At 44.5% G+C, this 12653-nt stretch overlaps 1 protein-coding gene across 1 annotated transcript in view; it reads left to right on the top strand.

Annotated features, from left to right (window-relative positions):
* The window catches only part of LOC109866125 (frizzled-3-like), a 38660-nt gene that overhangs the window by 13377 nt on the left and 12630 nt on the right, over positions 1-12653 (top strand). Inside the window, exons 3-5 of the mRNA XM_031800284.1 lie at positions 5252-5714; positions 6513-6812; positions 7142-7393. Coding sequence (XP_031656144.1) covers positions 5252-5714; positions 6513-6812; positions 7142-7393 — 1015 coding nt within the window. The remainder of the gene's footprint in view (positions 1-5251; positions 5715-6512; positions 6813-7141; positions 7394-12653) is intronic.

Raw genomic sequence — 12653 nt, 5'->3', positions numbered from 1 at the left:
TGCAGACCTCACTACCCTCTGGAGAGCCTTACGGTTGTGGGCGGAGCAGTTGCCGTACCAGGCGGTGATACAGCCCGCCAGGATGCTCTCGATTGTGCATCTGTAGAAGTTTGTGAGTGCTTTTGGTGACAAGCCAAATTTCTTCAGCCTCCTGCTGTCTGTGTGAGTGGACCAATTCAGTTTGTCTGTGATGTGTATGCCGAGGAACTTAAAACTTGCTACCCTCTCCACTACTGTTCCATCGATGTGGATAGGGGGGTGTTCCCTCTGCTGTTTCCTGAAGTCCACAATCATCTCCTTAGTTTTGTTGACGTTGAGTGTGAGGTTATTTTCCTGACACCACACTCCGAGGGCCCTCACCTCCTCCCTGTAGGCCGTCTCGTCGTTGTTGGTAATCAAGCCTACCACTGTTGTGTCGTCCGCAAACTTGATGATTGAGTTGGAGGCGTGAGTGTTGAGGATCAGTGTTGAGGATCAGCGGGGTGGAGATGTTGTTGCCTACCCTTACCACCTGGGGGCGGCCCGTCAGGAAGTCCAGTACCCAGTTGCACAGGGTGGGGTCGAGACCCAGGGTCTCGAGCTTGATGACGAGCTTGGAGGGTACTATGGTGTTGAATGCCGAGCTGTAGTCGATGAACAGCATTCTCACATAGGTATTCCTCTTGTCCAGATGGGTTAGGGCAGTGTGCAGTGTGGTTGAGATTGCATCGTCTGTGGACCTATTTGGGCGGTAAGCAAATTGGAGTGGGTCTAGGGTGTCAGGTAGGGTGGAGGTGATATGGTCCTTGACTAGTCTCTCAAAGCACTTCATGATGACGGAAGTGAGTGCTACGGGGCGGTAGTCGTTTAGCTCAGTTACCTTAGCTTTCTTGGGAACAGGAACAATGGTGGCCCTCTTGAAGCATGTGGGAACAGCAGACTTGTATAGGGATTGATTGAATATGTCCGTAAACACACCGGCCAGCTGGTCTGCGCATGCTCTGAGGGCGCGGCTGGGGATGCCGTCTGGGCCTGCAGCCTTGCGAGGTTTAAATGTCTTACTCACCTCGGCTGCAGTGAAGGAGAGTCCGCATGGTTTCGTTGCAGGCCGTGTCAGTGGCACTGTATTGTCCTCAAAGCGGGCAAAAAAGTTATTTAGTCTGCCTGGGAGCAAGACATCCTGGTCCGTGACTGGGCTGGATTTCTTCTTGTAGTCCGTGATTGACTGTAGACCCTGCCACATGCCTCTTGTGTCTGAGCCGTTGAATTGAGATTCTACTTTGTCTCTGTACTGACGCTTAGCTTGTTTGATAGCCTTGCGGAGGGAATAGCTGCACTGTTTGTATTCGGTCATGTTACCAGTCACCTTGCCCTGATTAAAAGCAGTAGTTCGCGCTTTCAGTTTCACGCGAATGCTGCCATCAATCCACGGTTTCTGGTTAGGGAATGTTTTAATCGTTGCTATGGGAAGGACATCTTCAACGCACGTTCTAATGAACTTGCACACCGAATCAGCGTATTCGTCAATATTGTTATCTGACGCAATACGAAACATATCCCAGTCCACGTGATGAAAGCAGTCTTGGAGTGTGGAGTCAGCTTGGTCGGACCAGCGTTGGACAGACCTCAGCGTGGGAGCCTCTTGTTTTAGTTTCTGTCTGTAGGCAGGGATCAACAAAATGGAGTCATGGTCAGCTTTTCCGAAAGGAGGGCGGGGCAGGGCCTTATATGCGTCGCGGAATTTAGAGTAACAATGATCCAAGGTTTTTCCACCCCTGGTTGCGCAATCGATATGCTGATAAAATTTAGGGAGTCTTGTTTTCAGATTAGCCTTGTTAAAATCCCCAGCTACAATGAATGCAGCCTCCGGATAAATGGATTCCAGTTTGCAAAGAGTCAAATAAAGTTCGTTCAGAGCCAACGATGTGTCTGCTTGGGGGGGATATATACGGCTGTGATTATAATCGAAGAGAATTCTCATGGTAGATAATGCGGTCTACATTTGATTGTGAGGAATTCTAAATCAGGTGAACAGAAGGATTTGAGTTCCTGTATGTTTCTTTCATCACACCATGTCTCGTTAGCCATAAGGCATACTCCCCCGCCCCTCTTCTTACCAGAAAGATGTTTGTTTCTGTCGGAGCGATGCGTGGAGAAACCCGCTGGCTGCACCGCCTCCGATAGCGTCTCTCCAGTGAGCCATGTTTCCGTGAAGCAAAGAACGTTACAGTCTCTGATGTCCCTCTGGAATGCTACCCTTGCTCGGATTTCATCAACCTTGTTGTCAAGAGACTGGACATTGGCGAGAAGAATGCTAGGGAGTGGTGCACGATGTGCCCGTCTCCGGAGTCTGACCAGAAGACCGCCTCGTTTCCCTCTTTTTCGGAGTTGTTTTTTTGGGTCGCTGCATGGGATCCATTCCGTTGTTCTGTTTGAGAGGCAGAACACAGGATCCGTGTCGCGAAAAACATATTCTTGGTCGTACTGATGGTGAGTTGACGCTGATCTTATATTCAGTAGTTCTTCTCGACTGTATGTAATGAAACCTAGGATGACCTGGGGTACTAATGTAAGAAATAACACGTAAAAAAACAAAAAACTGCATAGTTTCCTAGGAACGCGAAGCGAGGCGGCCATCTCTGTCGGCGCCGGAACAGGTTAATGAGAAGGGTGTGTTTGAAAGGATGCACATAACTGTGCAATGTTGGGTTGTATTGGAGTCTCAGTCTTAAATTATTTCCCACACACAGTCTGTGCCTGTATTTAGTTTTCGTTCTAGTCAGGGCCGAGAATCACCTCTTGCATAGGTACGTGGTTGCAAAGGGCATCAGTGTCTTAACAGCACTATTTGCCAAGGCAAGAAACTGAGCGCAGAAATCTGTCAGTGGCTTCTGATTAAATTACATTTTCACAGAACCACTTGTTGCAATATCGATGATGCTGTCTTGTTCAGATATCAGTAAGTGGACTGCAGGCAGGGCATGAAAAGGATAACGAATCCAGTTGTTTGTGTCGTCCGTTTTGGGAAAGTACCTGCGTAATTGCACACCCAGCTCACTCAGGTGCTTCCATAGATCACATTTGACAATGTCCGTAAGCTTGACTTCATTTGCACACAAAAAAATCATACAATGATGGAAAGACCTGTGTGTTGTTCTTGTTATTGCAGACAGGAAAGAGCTCCAACTTCTTAAACATAGCCTCAATTTTGTCCCGCACATTGAGGAGTGTCCCTGTAATCCGAGGTTCATATCATTCAGGCGAGAAAAAAACATCACCCAGATAGGCCAGTCCTGTGAGAAACTCGTCAAGTGAAAATGATGGTCAGTAAAGAAAACTTTTAAGCTCATCTCTCAATAAAAAAAGTGTCAATACTTTGCCCCTTGATTACCAGCGCACTTCTGTATGTTGTAAAAGCGTTACATGGTCGCTGCCCATATCATTGCATAATGCATAAAATACACAAGAGTTCAGGGGCCTTGCTTTAACAAAGTTAAAGTTAAACCATTTTCACTGTAGTGTCCAAAATGTCTTTCAAGCTGTCAGGCATTCCCTTGGCAGCAAGAGCTTCTCGGTGGATGCTGCAGTGTATCCAAATGGCATCGTGAGCAACTACTTGCACGCGCGTTACCACTCCACTATGTCTCCCTGTCATGGCTTTTGTGCCATCAGCACAGATACCAACACATCTTGACCACCAAAGTCCATCTGGTGTCACAAAGCTGTCCAGTACTTTAAAAATATCCTCTCATGTTGTCATGTTTTCCAGAAGAGGATGTCTTCCTTAATTGATCCCCCATAAACGTAATGGACATATACCAGGAGCTGTGCCAGTCCCACCACGTCTGTTGACTCATCCAGCTGTAACGTGTATAATTCACTGGCTTGTATGCGAAGCAGTAATTGTTTCAAAACATCTCCTGCCATGTCACTGATGCGCTGTGAAACAGTGTTGTTTGATGAAGTCATTGTCTGTATAGTTTTTTTTAGCCTTTCCCCCAGCATTGTTTTTTTGCCTTTTCCCCCAGCATTGTTTTTTTGCCTTTTCCCCCAGCATTGTTTTTTTGCCTTTTCCCCCAGCATTGTTTTTTTGGCATTTTCCCCCAGCATTGTCCCAGCCATATCCGCTGCAGCAGGAAGAATGAAGTCCTCTACAATAGTATGGGGCTTGCCTGTCCTAGCCACTTGGTAGCTCACCATATAATACTCTTCTAGCACCTTCTTATTAATGTTATTGTCACGACTTCCGCCGAAGTCGGCTCCTCTCCTTGTTCGGCCGGAGTTCGGCACTCGACGTCCCCGGCTTTCTAGCCATCGCCGCTCCATTTTTCATTGATCCATTTGTTTTGTCTTGTTCCCTGCACACCTGGTTTTCATTCCCAAACACACTGCATGTATTTATTACTCTGTTCCCCCTTATGTCTTTGTGTGAAATTGTTTGTGTTACGTGTTAATTGTTGATGCGCCGGACTGGTTTGCTTATACCGTGTTGTTCATGAAGATGTTGATTGTTAAACATAAATTGTTGTGACTGTTTTGCGTGTTTTGCACTTTTGCCTATTGGCTGGAGGTTTTGACGCAGTTGCGTCCGTCTGTTGGTTTCTCCTGCCTCAATAACGTGTACACAACTCTCTGCTCTCGCCTGTTCACAACTCTCTGCTCTCCTGCACCTGACTTCGCTACCAGTACGCACACACCTGACAGTTATCTGTTGCTTTTATACGTCTTACTACTTGGCTTATTTTTTAATTGTCATGTTTCGTTTCTGAATGTCTGAGCAAGGGTGAAGGTTTCCCACGAGAGAGTAACGGTTAATGTGATTGGATATGTCAATTATTTGACATGGCTATCTGTATTTTTCATTGCGTTGTTATTTCGCTGAACACTAGATGGTTTAATTTTATTTTTGGCAGTGAAACGAGGCTACTCAGGTGAGAAAAAACCCTCATCCAATTGTATAGCCCAGTTGGAAAATATAAATGTACTGTTTGAAAATGTGAAGCGTGCACTTTTACACAGTGTAACTTTACACACCTGAGACAAATACAATTTTTGTTTCATCCTTTTACCACACATTTTTCAGAAAATACTTGCTAATTTCTGTACCATAACCTCATGACATGGCAAAATGTTAATTGCACAATAGTAACATATAATATCCTTGAAAATACAAGGTCGAATCTGAGGAAACTGTCCCGTAAAATAAAGGTTTAGCTTTCTGTAAGGTAAATATAATGTGTCTAACATAAGCTGTTTCCTCTCCGTTCACCAGGTTCCCAGACTGTGACGAGCCATACCCCCGTCCTGGAGACCTGCTCTCCAACGCAGACTCCACTGAGTCGCCCATCTCCGTCCAGCACGACTATGGCTTCTGGTGCCCCCGTGAGCTCAAGATCGACCCCAACCTGGGCTACTCCTTCCTGGGTGTGACGGACTGCTCGCCCCCCTGCCCCAACATGTATTTCCAGCGGGACGAGCTGGTGTTTGCCCGCTACTTCATCGGCGTGGTGTCCATTGTCTGTCTCTCGGCAACCCTCTTCACCTTCCTCACCTTCCTCATCGATGTGTCCAGGTTCCGCTACCCGGAGCGCCCAATCATCTTCTACGCCATGTGCTACATGATGGTGTCGCTGGTGTTCTTGCTGGGCTTCCTGCTGGAGGACCGGGTGGCGTGCCACGCGGCGAGCTCCGCCCTTTTCCGGGCGTCCACCGTCACCCAGGGCTCACACAACAAGGTGACCATTCATTGGCTTAGTGATTGATTCATTGATAACCGATTGATTGATTAACTAATTTATTGAATTATTTTCTATTTTCTCTTTGACATTCAGGGATATTGTAACAAAAAAACTAAAATTATATGTTATATGTTCTTGGATTTTCTATTTCTTCAGTCTTCTCTAAACCTAGTTTTCTTCTCCTTCTCTCCTCTACATCCCTTCTCCCCCTCATCCCCTCCCCCCCCACTCTCCCTCTCCCTCCCTCCTCTACCCCCTCCTCCCATCTCCCCCTCTCCCCCCTCCTCCCATCTCCCTCTCTCTACTCCCCTCCCTCTTCTCTTCCTCTCTCCCCTCCTCCACTACCCTCACCCCCCTCTCCCCCTCCTCCCCACCCCCACTTCTCTCCACTCCCCTCCCCCTTTCCCTCCTCTCCCTCTCAACCTCCCCTCCCCTCTCAACCTCCTCTCCCTCTCTCCCCTCCTCCACTCCCCTCTCCCTCCTGTCTCCACTCCCCTCCTCTCTCCCCTCCTCCACTCAACCCCCCCTTCTTCTCTTCCCTCCTCCACTCCCTCCTCTCTCCGCTCCTCTTCCTCTCTCCACTCCCCTCCTCTCTCCCCTCCTCCACTCAACCCCCCCCTTCTTCTCTCCCCTCCTCCACTCCCCTCTCCCTCCGCTCTCCCCTCCTCTTCCTCTCTCCACTCTCCTCCTCTCTCCCCTCCTCCACTCAACCCCCCCATTCTTCTCTCACCCTCCTCCCCTCCCCTCCCTTCCCACTCCTCTCCCCTCCTCCCTCTCCTCCTCCTCTCCATCCAGGTGTGCACGTTGTTCTTTATGATACTGTACTTCTTCACTATGGCCGGCAGTGTGTGGTGGGTCATCCTCACCCTCACCTGGTTCCTGGCTGCCGTGCCTAAGTGGGGCAGTGAGGCCATAGAGAAGAAGGCCCTGATCTTCCATGCCTGTGCCTGGGGCCTACCCGGTTGTCTCACCGTCACTTTAACAGCTATGAACAAGATAGAAGGGGATAGTGTCAGCGGGGTGTGTTTCGTGGGGCTGTATGACCGCACAGCGCTGAGATGGTTTCTGCTGGCTCCACTGGGTCTGGATGTTTTGGTGAGTGGGCTGGAATAAGTCACAGAGGAAGTAGGTGTGAGTCACAATTGGCAGACTAGCCCCTATATGTAGGCATTAGGGTGGCATTTGGGACAAAACCTAGGTGATTCATGTGTGCACAAAGTTTACGTTTACACAAAGTTCAGTAAACGTGTTGACACTGTTTGTGCCGGCTCCTTTGATTATACCACAGACATACACATCTCATCATTCATTAAAAAGTGGATATGAATGGAACTGCTCGTTACTCAACAAATATACCATATTTACTTCCTGGTCATTCTTATGACATCTTTTGTCTATTCCTTCAATATCAACTCTGATTCTAGGTGGGCGTGGCATTACTGTTAGCGGGAATCCTTGCTTTGAACCGCGTGCGTATGGAGATCCCTCTGGAGAAGGAGAACCAGGACAAGCTGGTGAAGTTTATGATCCGTATCGGGGTGTTCTCTGTGCTCTACCTGGTCCCTCTGTTGACGGTCATAACCTGCTACCTTTATGAGAACAGCTATAGGACTGTCTGGGAGACTACCTGGGTACAGGAGCGCTGCAGAGAGTACCACATCCCCTGTCCATACCAGGTGAGATCCATACCACAACACCACATCCCCTGTCCATACCAGGTGAGATCTATACCACTACACCACATCCCCTGTCTATACCAGGTGAGATCTATACTGGAACCACTACATCACATCCCCTGTCTATACCAGGTGAGATCCATACCACTACACCACATCCCCTGTCTATACCAAGTGAGATCCATACCACTACACCACATCCCCTGTCTATACCAGGTGAGATCTATACCACATCCCCTGTCTATACCAGGTGAGATCTATACGGGAACCACTACACCACATCCCCTGTCTATACCAAGTGAGATCCATACCACTACACCACATCCCCTGTCTATACCAGGTGAGATCTATACCACATCCCCTGTCTATACCAGGTGAGATCTATACGGGAACCACTACACCACATCCCCTGTCTATACCAAGTGAGATCCATACCACTACACCACATCCCCTGTCTATACCAGGTGAGATCTATACTGGAACCACTACACCACATCCCCTGTCTATACCAGGTGAGATCTACACCACATCCCCTGTCTATACCAGGTGAGATCTACACCACATCCCCTGTCCATACCAGGTGAGATCTATACTGGAACCACAACACCACATTCCCTGAGTGTTTCTCAATGTGCATACTACCTACCGTGCTCTGAGCACACAAATTGGAGCACGCATCAGTCAGAGTACGAGTCCAAATCAAAGTGTGTGAAACGTAGCACGGAGGGCACTTCTCGGATGTGTACTCCGCTTGTACACATTTTGAAGCACGCATTGATGAAAGCTTCAACAGAAAGTATACACAGAAATATGACGCAACCACATAAAAACAACACAATATTTATTGAAATCCATTATTTGGCCTGAAGCAAGAGAAAATAAACTCAGACATCAGAATGAAACGTTGCCCGACTACAATACGTGAATAAATGCATACTGTATTAATTTTGGCATGTTTACCTGCCTACAATACGCACTGTAGTAGATTGCAACCCCATAGTAAGTTAATAGGACAACTGGCTAGCCAAGAAGTATTAGTAGCTAGCTAGTCACAAAGAATTAACAGCTACTGTAATCATCTACCTTGCAAAACATTTGTTTTCTGTCGTTTTTGCCAGTTAAACTAGCTGGCTAGCTAGATTATTATGATTCACATATAGCTAGCTGATCATTCTGAAGTTAAACTTTGTTTATGTAGTCTTGTGTCATCTGTATTGCCATTAGACTGGCTGGCTCGCAGCAGATTATGCAAGCTAATGCATATAATGTAAACACGAGTCATCTCTTGCGAATGTTAGCTAGCTAGCTACTTTTGTTAACTACATTTTTATGTAGCTAAAAACTACAAAACACAGATTAACAATCACAAATGCTTTAGTGATAATAATGCAATATGAAACAAAATCTACAAATTTGACATACAGCATTGGTTGTAGGAGGGCAGTGGTGGGAAAAGTACCCAATTTTCATACTTGAGTAAAAGTAAAGATACCTTAAAAGAAAATGACTCAAGTAAAAGTCACCTAGTAAAATACTACTTGAGTAAAAGTCTAAAAGTATTTGGTTTTCAATGTACTTAAGAATCAAAAGTAAAAGTATAAATCATTTAAAATGTCTTATATTAAGCAAACCAAACCAGGGGCACAGTTCAACACTCAGACATAATTTACAGACCAAGCATTTGTGTTTAGTGAGTCTGCCAGATCAGAGGCAGTAGGGATGACCAGGGATGTTCTCTTGATAATTGAGTGAATTAGACCATTTTCCTGTCCTGCTAAGCATTCAAAATAAAGTACTTTTGGGTGTCAGAGAAATTTTAACTTCTTGCGTCGAGCCATCCCGAATCCGGGATCGTGAATACAGCCTCAAGCTCATTACCATAACGCAACGTTAACTATTCATGAAAATCGCAAATGAAATGAAATTAATATGCTAGCTCTCAAGCTTAGCCTTTTGTTAACAACACTGTCATCTCAGATTTTCAAAATATGCTTCTCAACCATAGCAAAACAAGCATTTGTGTAACAGCTAGAGTAGCATTTAGCGTTAGCATCAGCAGGCAACATTTTCACAAAAACCAGAAAATCATTCAAATTAAATAATTTACCTTTGAAGAACTTCAGATGTTTTCAATGAGGAGACTCTGTTAGATAGCAAATGCTCAGTTTTTCCTGAAAGATGATTTGTTTAGGAGAAATCGCTCCGTTTGGTGCGTCACGTTTAGCTACGAAAAAAACCTGTATCCAGGAGTGTAATTATCCCCGCAGCTCATTAGCATAACACAACGTTAACTATTCATGAAAATCGCAAATGAAATGAAATTAATATGCTAGCTCTCAAGCTTAGCCTTTTGTTAACAACACTGTCATCTCAGATTTTCAAAATATGCTTCTCAACCATAGCAAAACAAGCATTTGTGTAACAGCTAGTGCAGCTAGCATAGCATTTAGCGTTAGCATCAGCAGGCAACATTTTCACAAAAACCAGAAAATCATTCAAATAAAAATAATTTACCTTCGAAGAACTTCAGATGTTTTCAACGAGGAGACTCTCAGTTAGATAGCAAATGCTCAGTTTTTCCTGAAAGGTTATTTGTTTAGGAGAAATCGCTCCGTTTGGTGCGTCACGTTTGGCTACCAAAAAAAAACGAAAAATCACTCATCAAAACGCCAAACTTTTTTCCAAATTAACTCCATAATATCGACTGAAACATGGTAAACGTTGTTTAGAATCAATCCTCAAGGTGTTTTTCACATATCTCTTCATGATATATCGTTCGTTGAAAGCCTCCTCTCTCCTCTCAATCACTGGATGACTGCGTGCAGCTTGTAGATTACGCACCAATTTAGACAAAGGACACCGGGCGGACCCCTGGTAAATGTAGTCTCTTATGGCCAATCTTCCAATGATATGCCTACAAATACGTCACAACGCTGCAGACACCTTGGAGAAACGATAGAAAGGGCAGGCTCATTCCCGGCACATTCACAGCCATATAAGGAGACAATGGAAAACAGAGTCTCAAAAATTCTGCCCATTTCCTGGTTGAAGTTTCATCTTGGTTTCGCCTGTAGCATGAGTTCTGTGGCACTCACAGATAATATCTTTGCAGTTTTGGAAACGTTAGAGTGTTTTCTTTCCAAAGCTGCCAATTATATGCATAGTCGAGCATCTTTTTGTGACAAAATATTGCGCTTAAAACGGGCACGTTTTTTTTATCCATAAATTAAAAGAGCGCCCCCTATATCCAAGAAGTTAAGGAGTAAAAAGTACATTATTTTCTTTCGGGATGTAGTGGAGTAAAAGTTGTCAAAAATATAAATAGTAAAGTCAAATCAAAATGATTTATATAGCCCTTCTTACATCAGCTGATATCTCAAAGTGCCTAAAACCCCAAACAGCAAGCAATGCAGGTATAGAAGCACAGTGGCTCGGAAAAACTCCCTCTCACATAAAGTAAATTACAGATACCCAAAAAAACTACTTCAGAAGTACTTGAAAGTATTTTTACTTAAGTAGTTTACACCACTGCAGGAAGGTGTTCCTAATGTTTTGTACACTCCCCATACTTTAACCACTATGAAACATTACACCTACTCTGACCACTATACCATATACCTGTCAGTACCAGGCTATACCAGATTATATACCTACTGTCATCATTTATAGAAACTACAATCAACTGCACTCAAATATTATTTTAACCCCTAAATCAGTAGTTCTTAACCTAGGGGGCCTAGGACCCGAGGGACCTCAGTGAGCTTTCATGGGGTCCCGCGAAAAAAACTGGAAATATCGATTTTGAATTTTGGTGCAAAATGTAATACAGGAAAGAAAAACAACAGAGAATACAGTATATATTGGTTTCACACAATAGTTGTATTCCCAACACACCTAGCTCCAGTGCTCCAGGTCAAACAGACACAGGAGACCTCTCAGATTGGTTGTTTCTAATAGATGAAGCACTTCAGAGAAGCTCCTCTCTGCCTGGAGCTGTGGAACACATCCCCACTCATCTGGAAAATAAGTTAATAATTCAAACACTTCCCTCCTTGCTACTGTAGGTTTTTAGTGTGTGTACGTTTGTAATAGTGTGTGTTGTTCTCACATGAGTGCACCTACACTGCTCATAATGTTCTGTCCTCCGTTAAGAGGTTTTGTGTTAGTGGTTGTGTGTCAGATAACAGGGTTTGTGTTAGTAGTAGTTGTTGTGGTTCAGATAACAGGGTTTGTGTTAGTAAATGTTGTTGTGGTTCAGATAGCAGGGTTTTTGTTAGTAGTTGTAGTTCAGATAGCAGGGTTTGTGTTAGTAGTTGTGGTTCAGATAACAGGGTTTGTGTTAGTAGTTATTGTTGTAGTTCAGATAACAGGGTTTGTGTTAGTAGTTGTGGTTCAGATAACAGGGTTTGTGTTTGTAGTTGTAGTTCAGATTGCAGGGTTTGTGTTAGTAGTTATTGTGATGGTTCAGATAACAGGGTTTGTGTTAGTAGTTGTAGTTCAGATTGCAGGGTTTGTGTTAGTAGATGTTGTTGTGGTTCAGATAGCAGGGTTTGTGTTAGTAGTTATTGTGATGGTTCAGATAACAGGGTTTGTGTTAGTAGATGTTGTTGTGGTTCAGATAGCAGGGTTTGTGTTAGTAGTTATTGTGATGGTTCAGATAACAGGGTTTGTGTTAGTAGATGTTGTTGTGGTTCAGATAACAGGGTTTGTGTTAGTAGTTATGGTTCAGATTGCAGGGTTTGTGTTAGTAGTTATTGTGATGGTTCAGATAACAGGGTTTGTGTTAGTAGTTATTGTTGTAGTTCAGATAGCAGGGTTTGTGTTAGTAGATGTTGTTGTGGTTCAGATAGCAGGGTTTTTGTTAGTAGTTGTAGTTCAGATAGCAGGGTTTGTGTTAATAGTTGTAGTTGTGGTTCAGATAACAGGGTTTGTGTTAGTAGTTGTGGTTCAGATAACAGGGTTTGTGTTTGTAGTTATTGTGATGGTTCAGATAACAGGGTTTGTGTTAGTAGTTATTGTTGTGGTTCAGATAACAGGGTTTGTGTTAGTAGTTATTGTGATGGTTCAGATAACAGGGTTTGTGTTCGTAGTTGTAGTTCAGATAACAGGGTTTGTGTTAGTAGATGTTGTTGTGGTTCAGATAACAGGGTTTGTGTTAGTAGTTATTGTTGTGGTTCAGATAGCAGGGTTTGTGTTAGTAGTTGTGGTTCAGATAGCAGGGTTTGTGTTAGTAGTTGTGGTTCAGATAACAGGGTTTGTG

The sequence above is a fragment of the Oncorhynchus kisutch genome, linkage group LG21, assembly GCF_002021735.2.
Source record: "Oncorhynchus kisutch isolate 150728-3 linkage group LG21, Okis_V2, whole genome shotgun sequence".
NCBI classification, from domain to species: domain Eukaryota; kingdom Metazoa; phylum Chordata; class Actinopteri; order Salmoniformes; family Salmonidae; genus Oncorhynchus; species Oncorhynchus kisutch.
The sequence above is the reverse complement of the archived record's forward strand: the minus strand, read 5'-3'. Positions and strand labels throughout refer to the sequence as shown.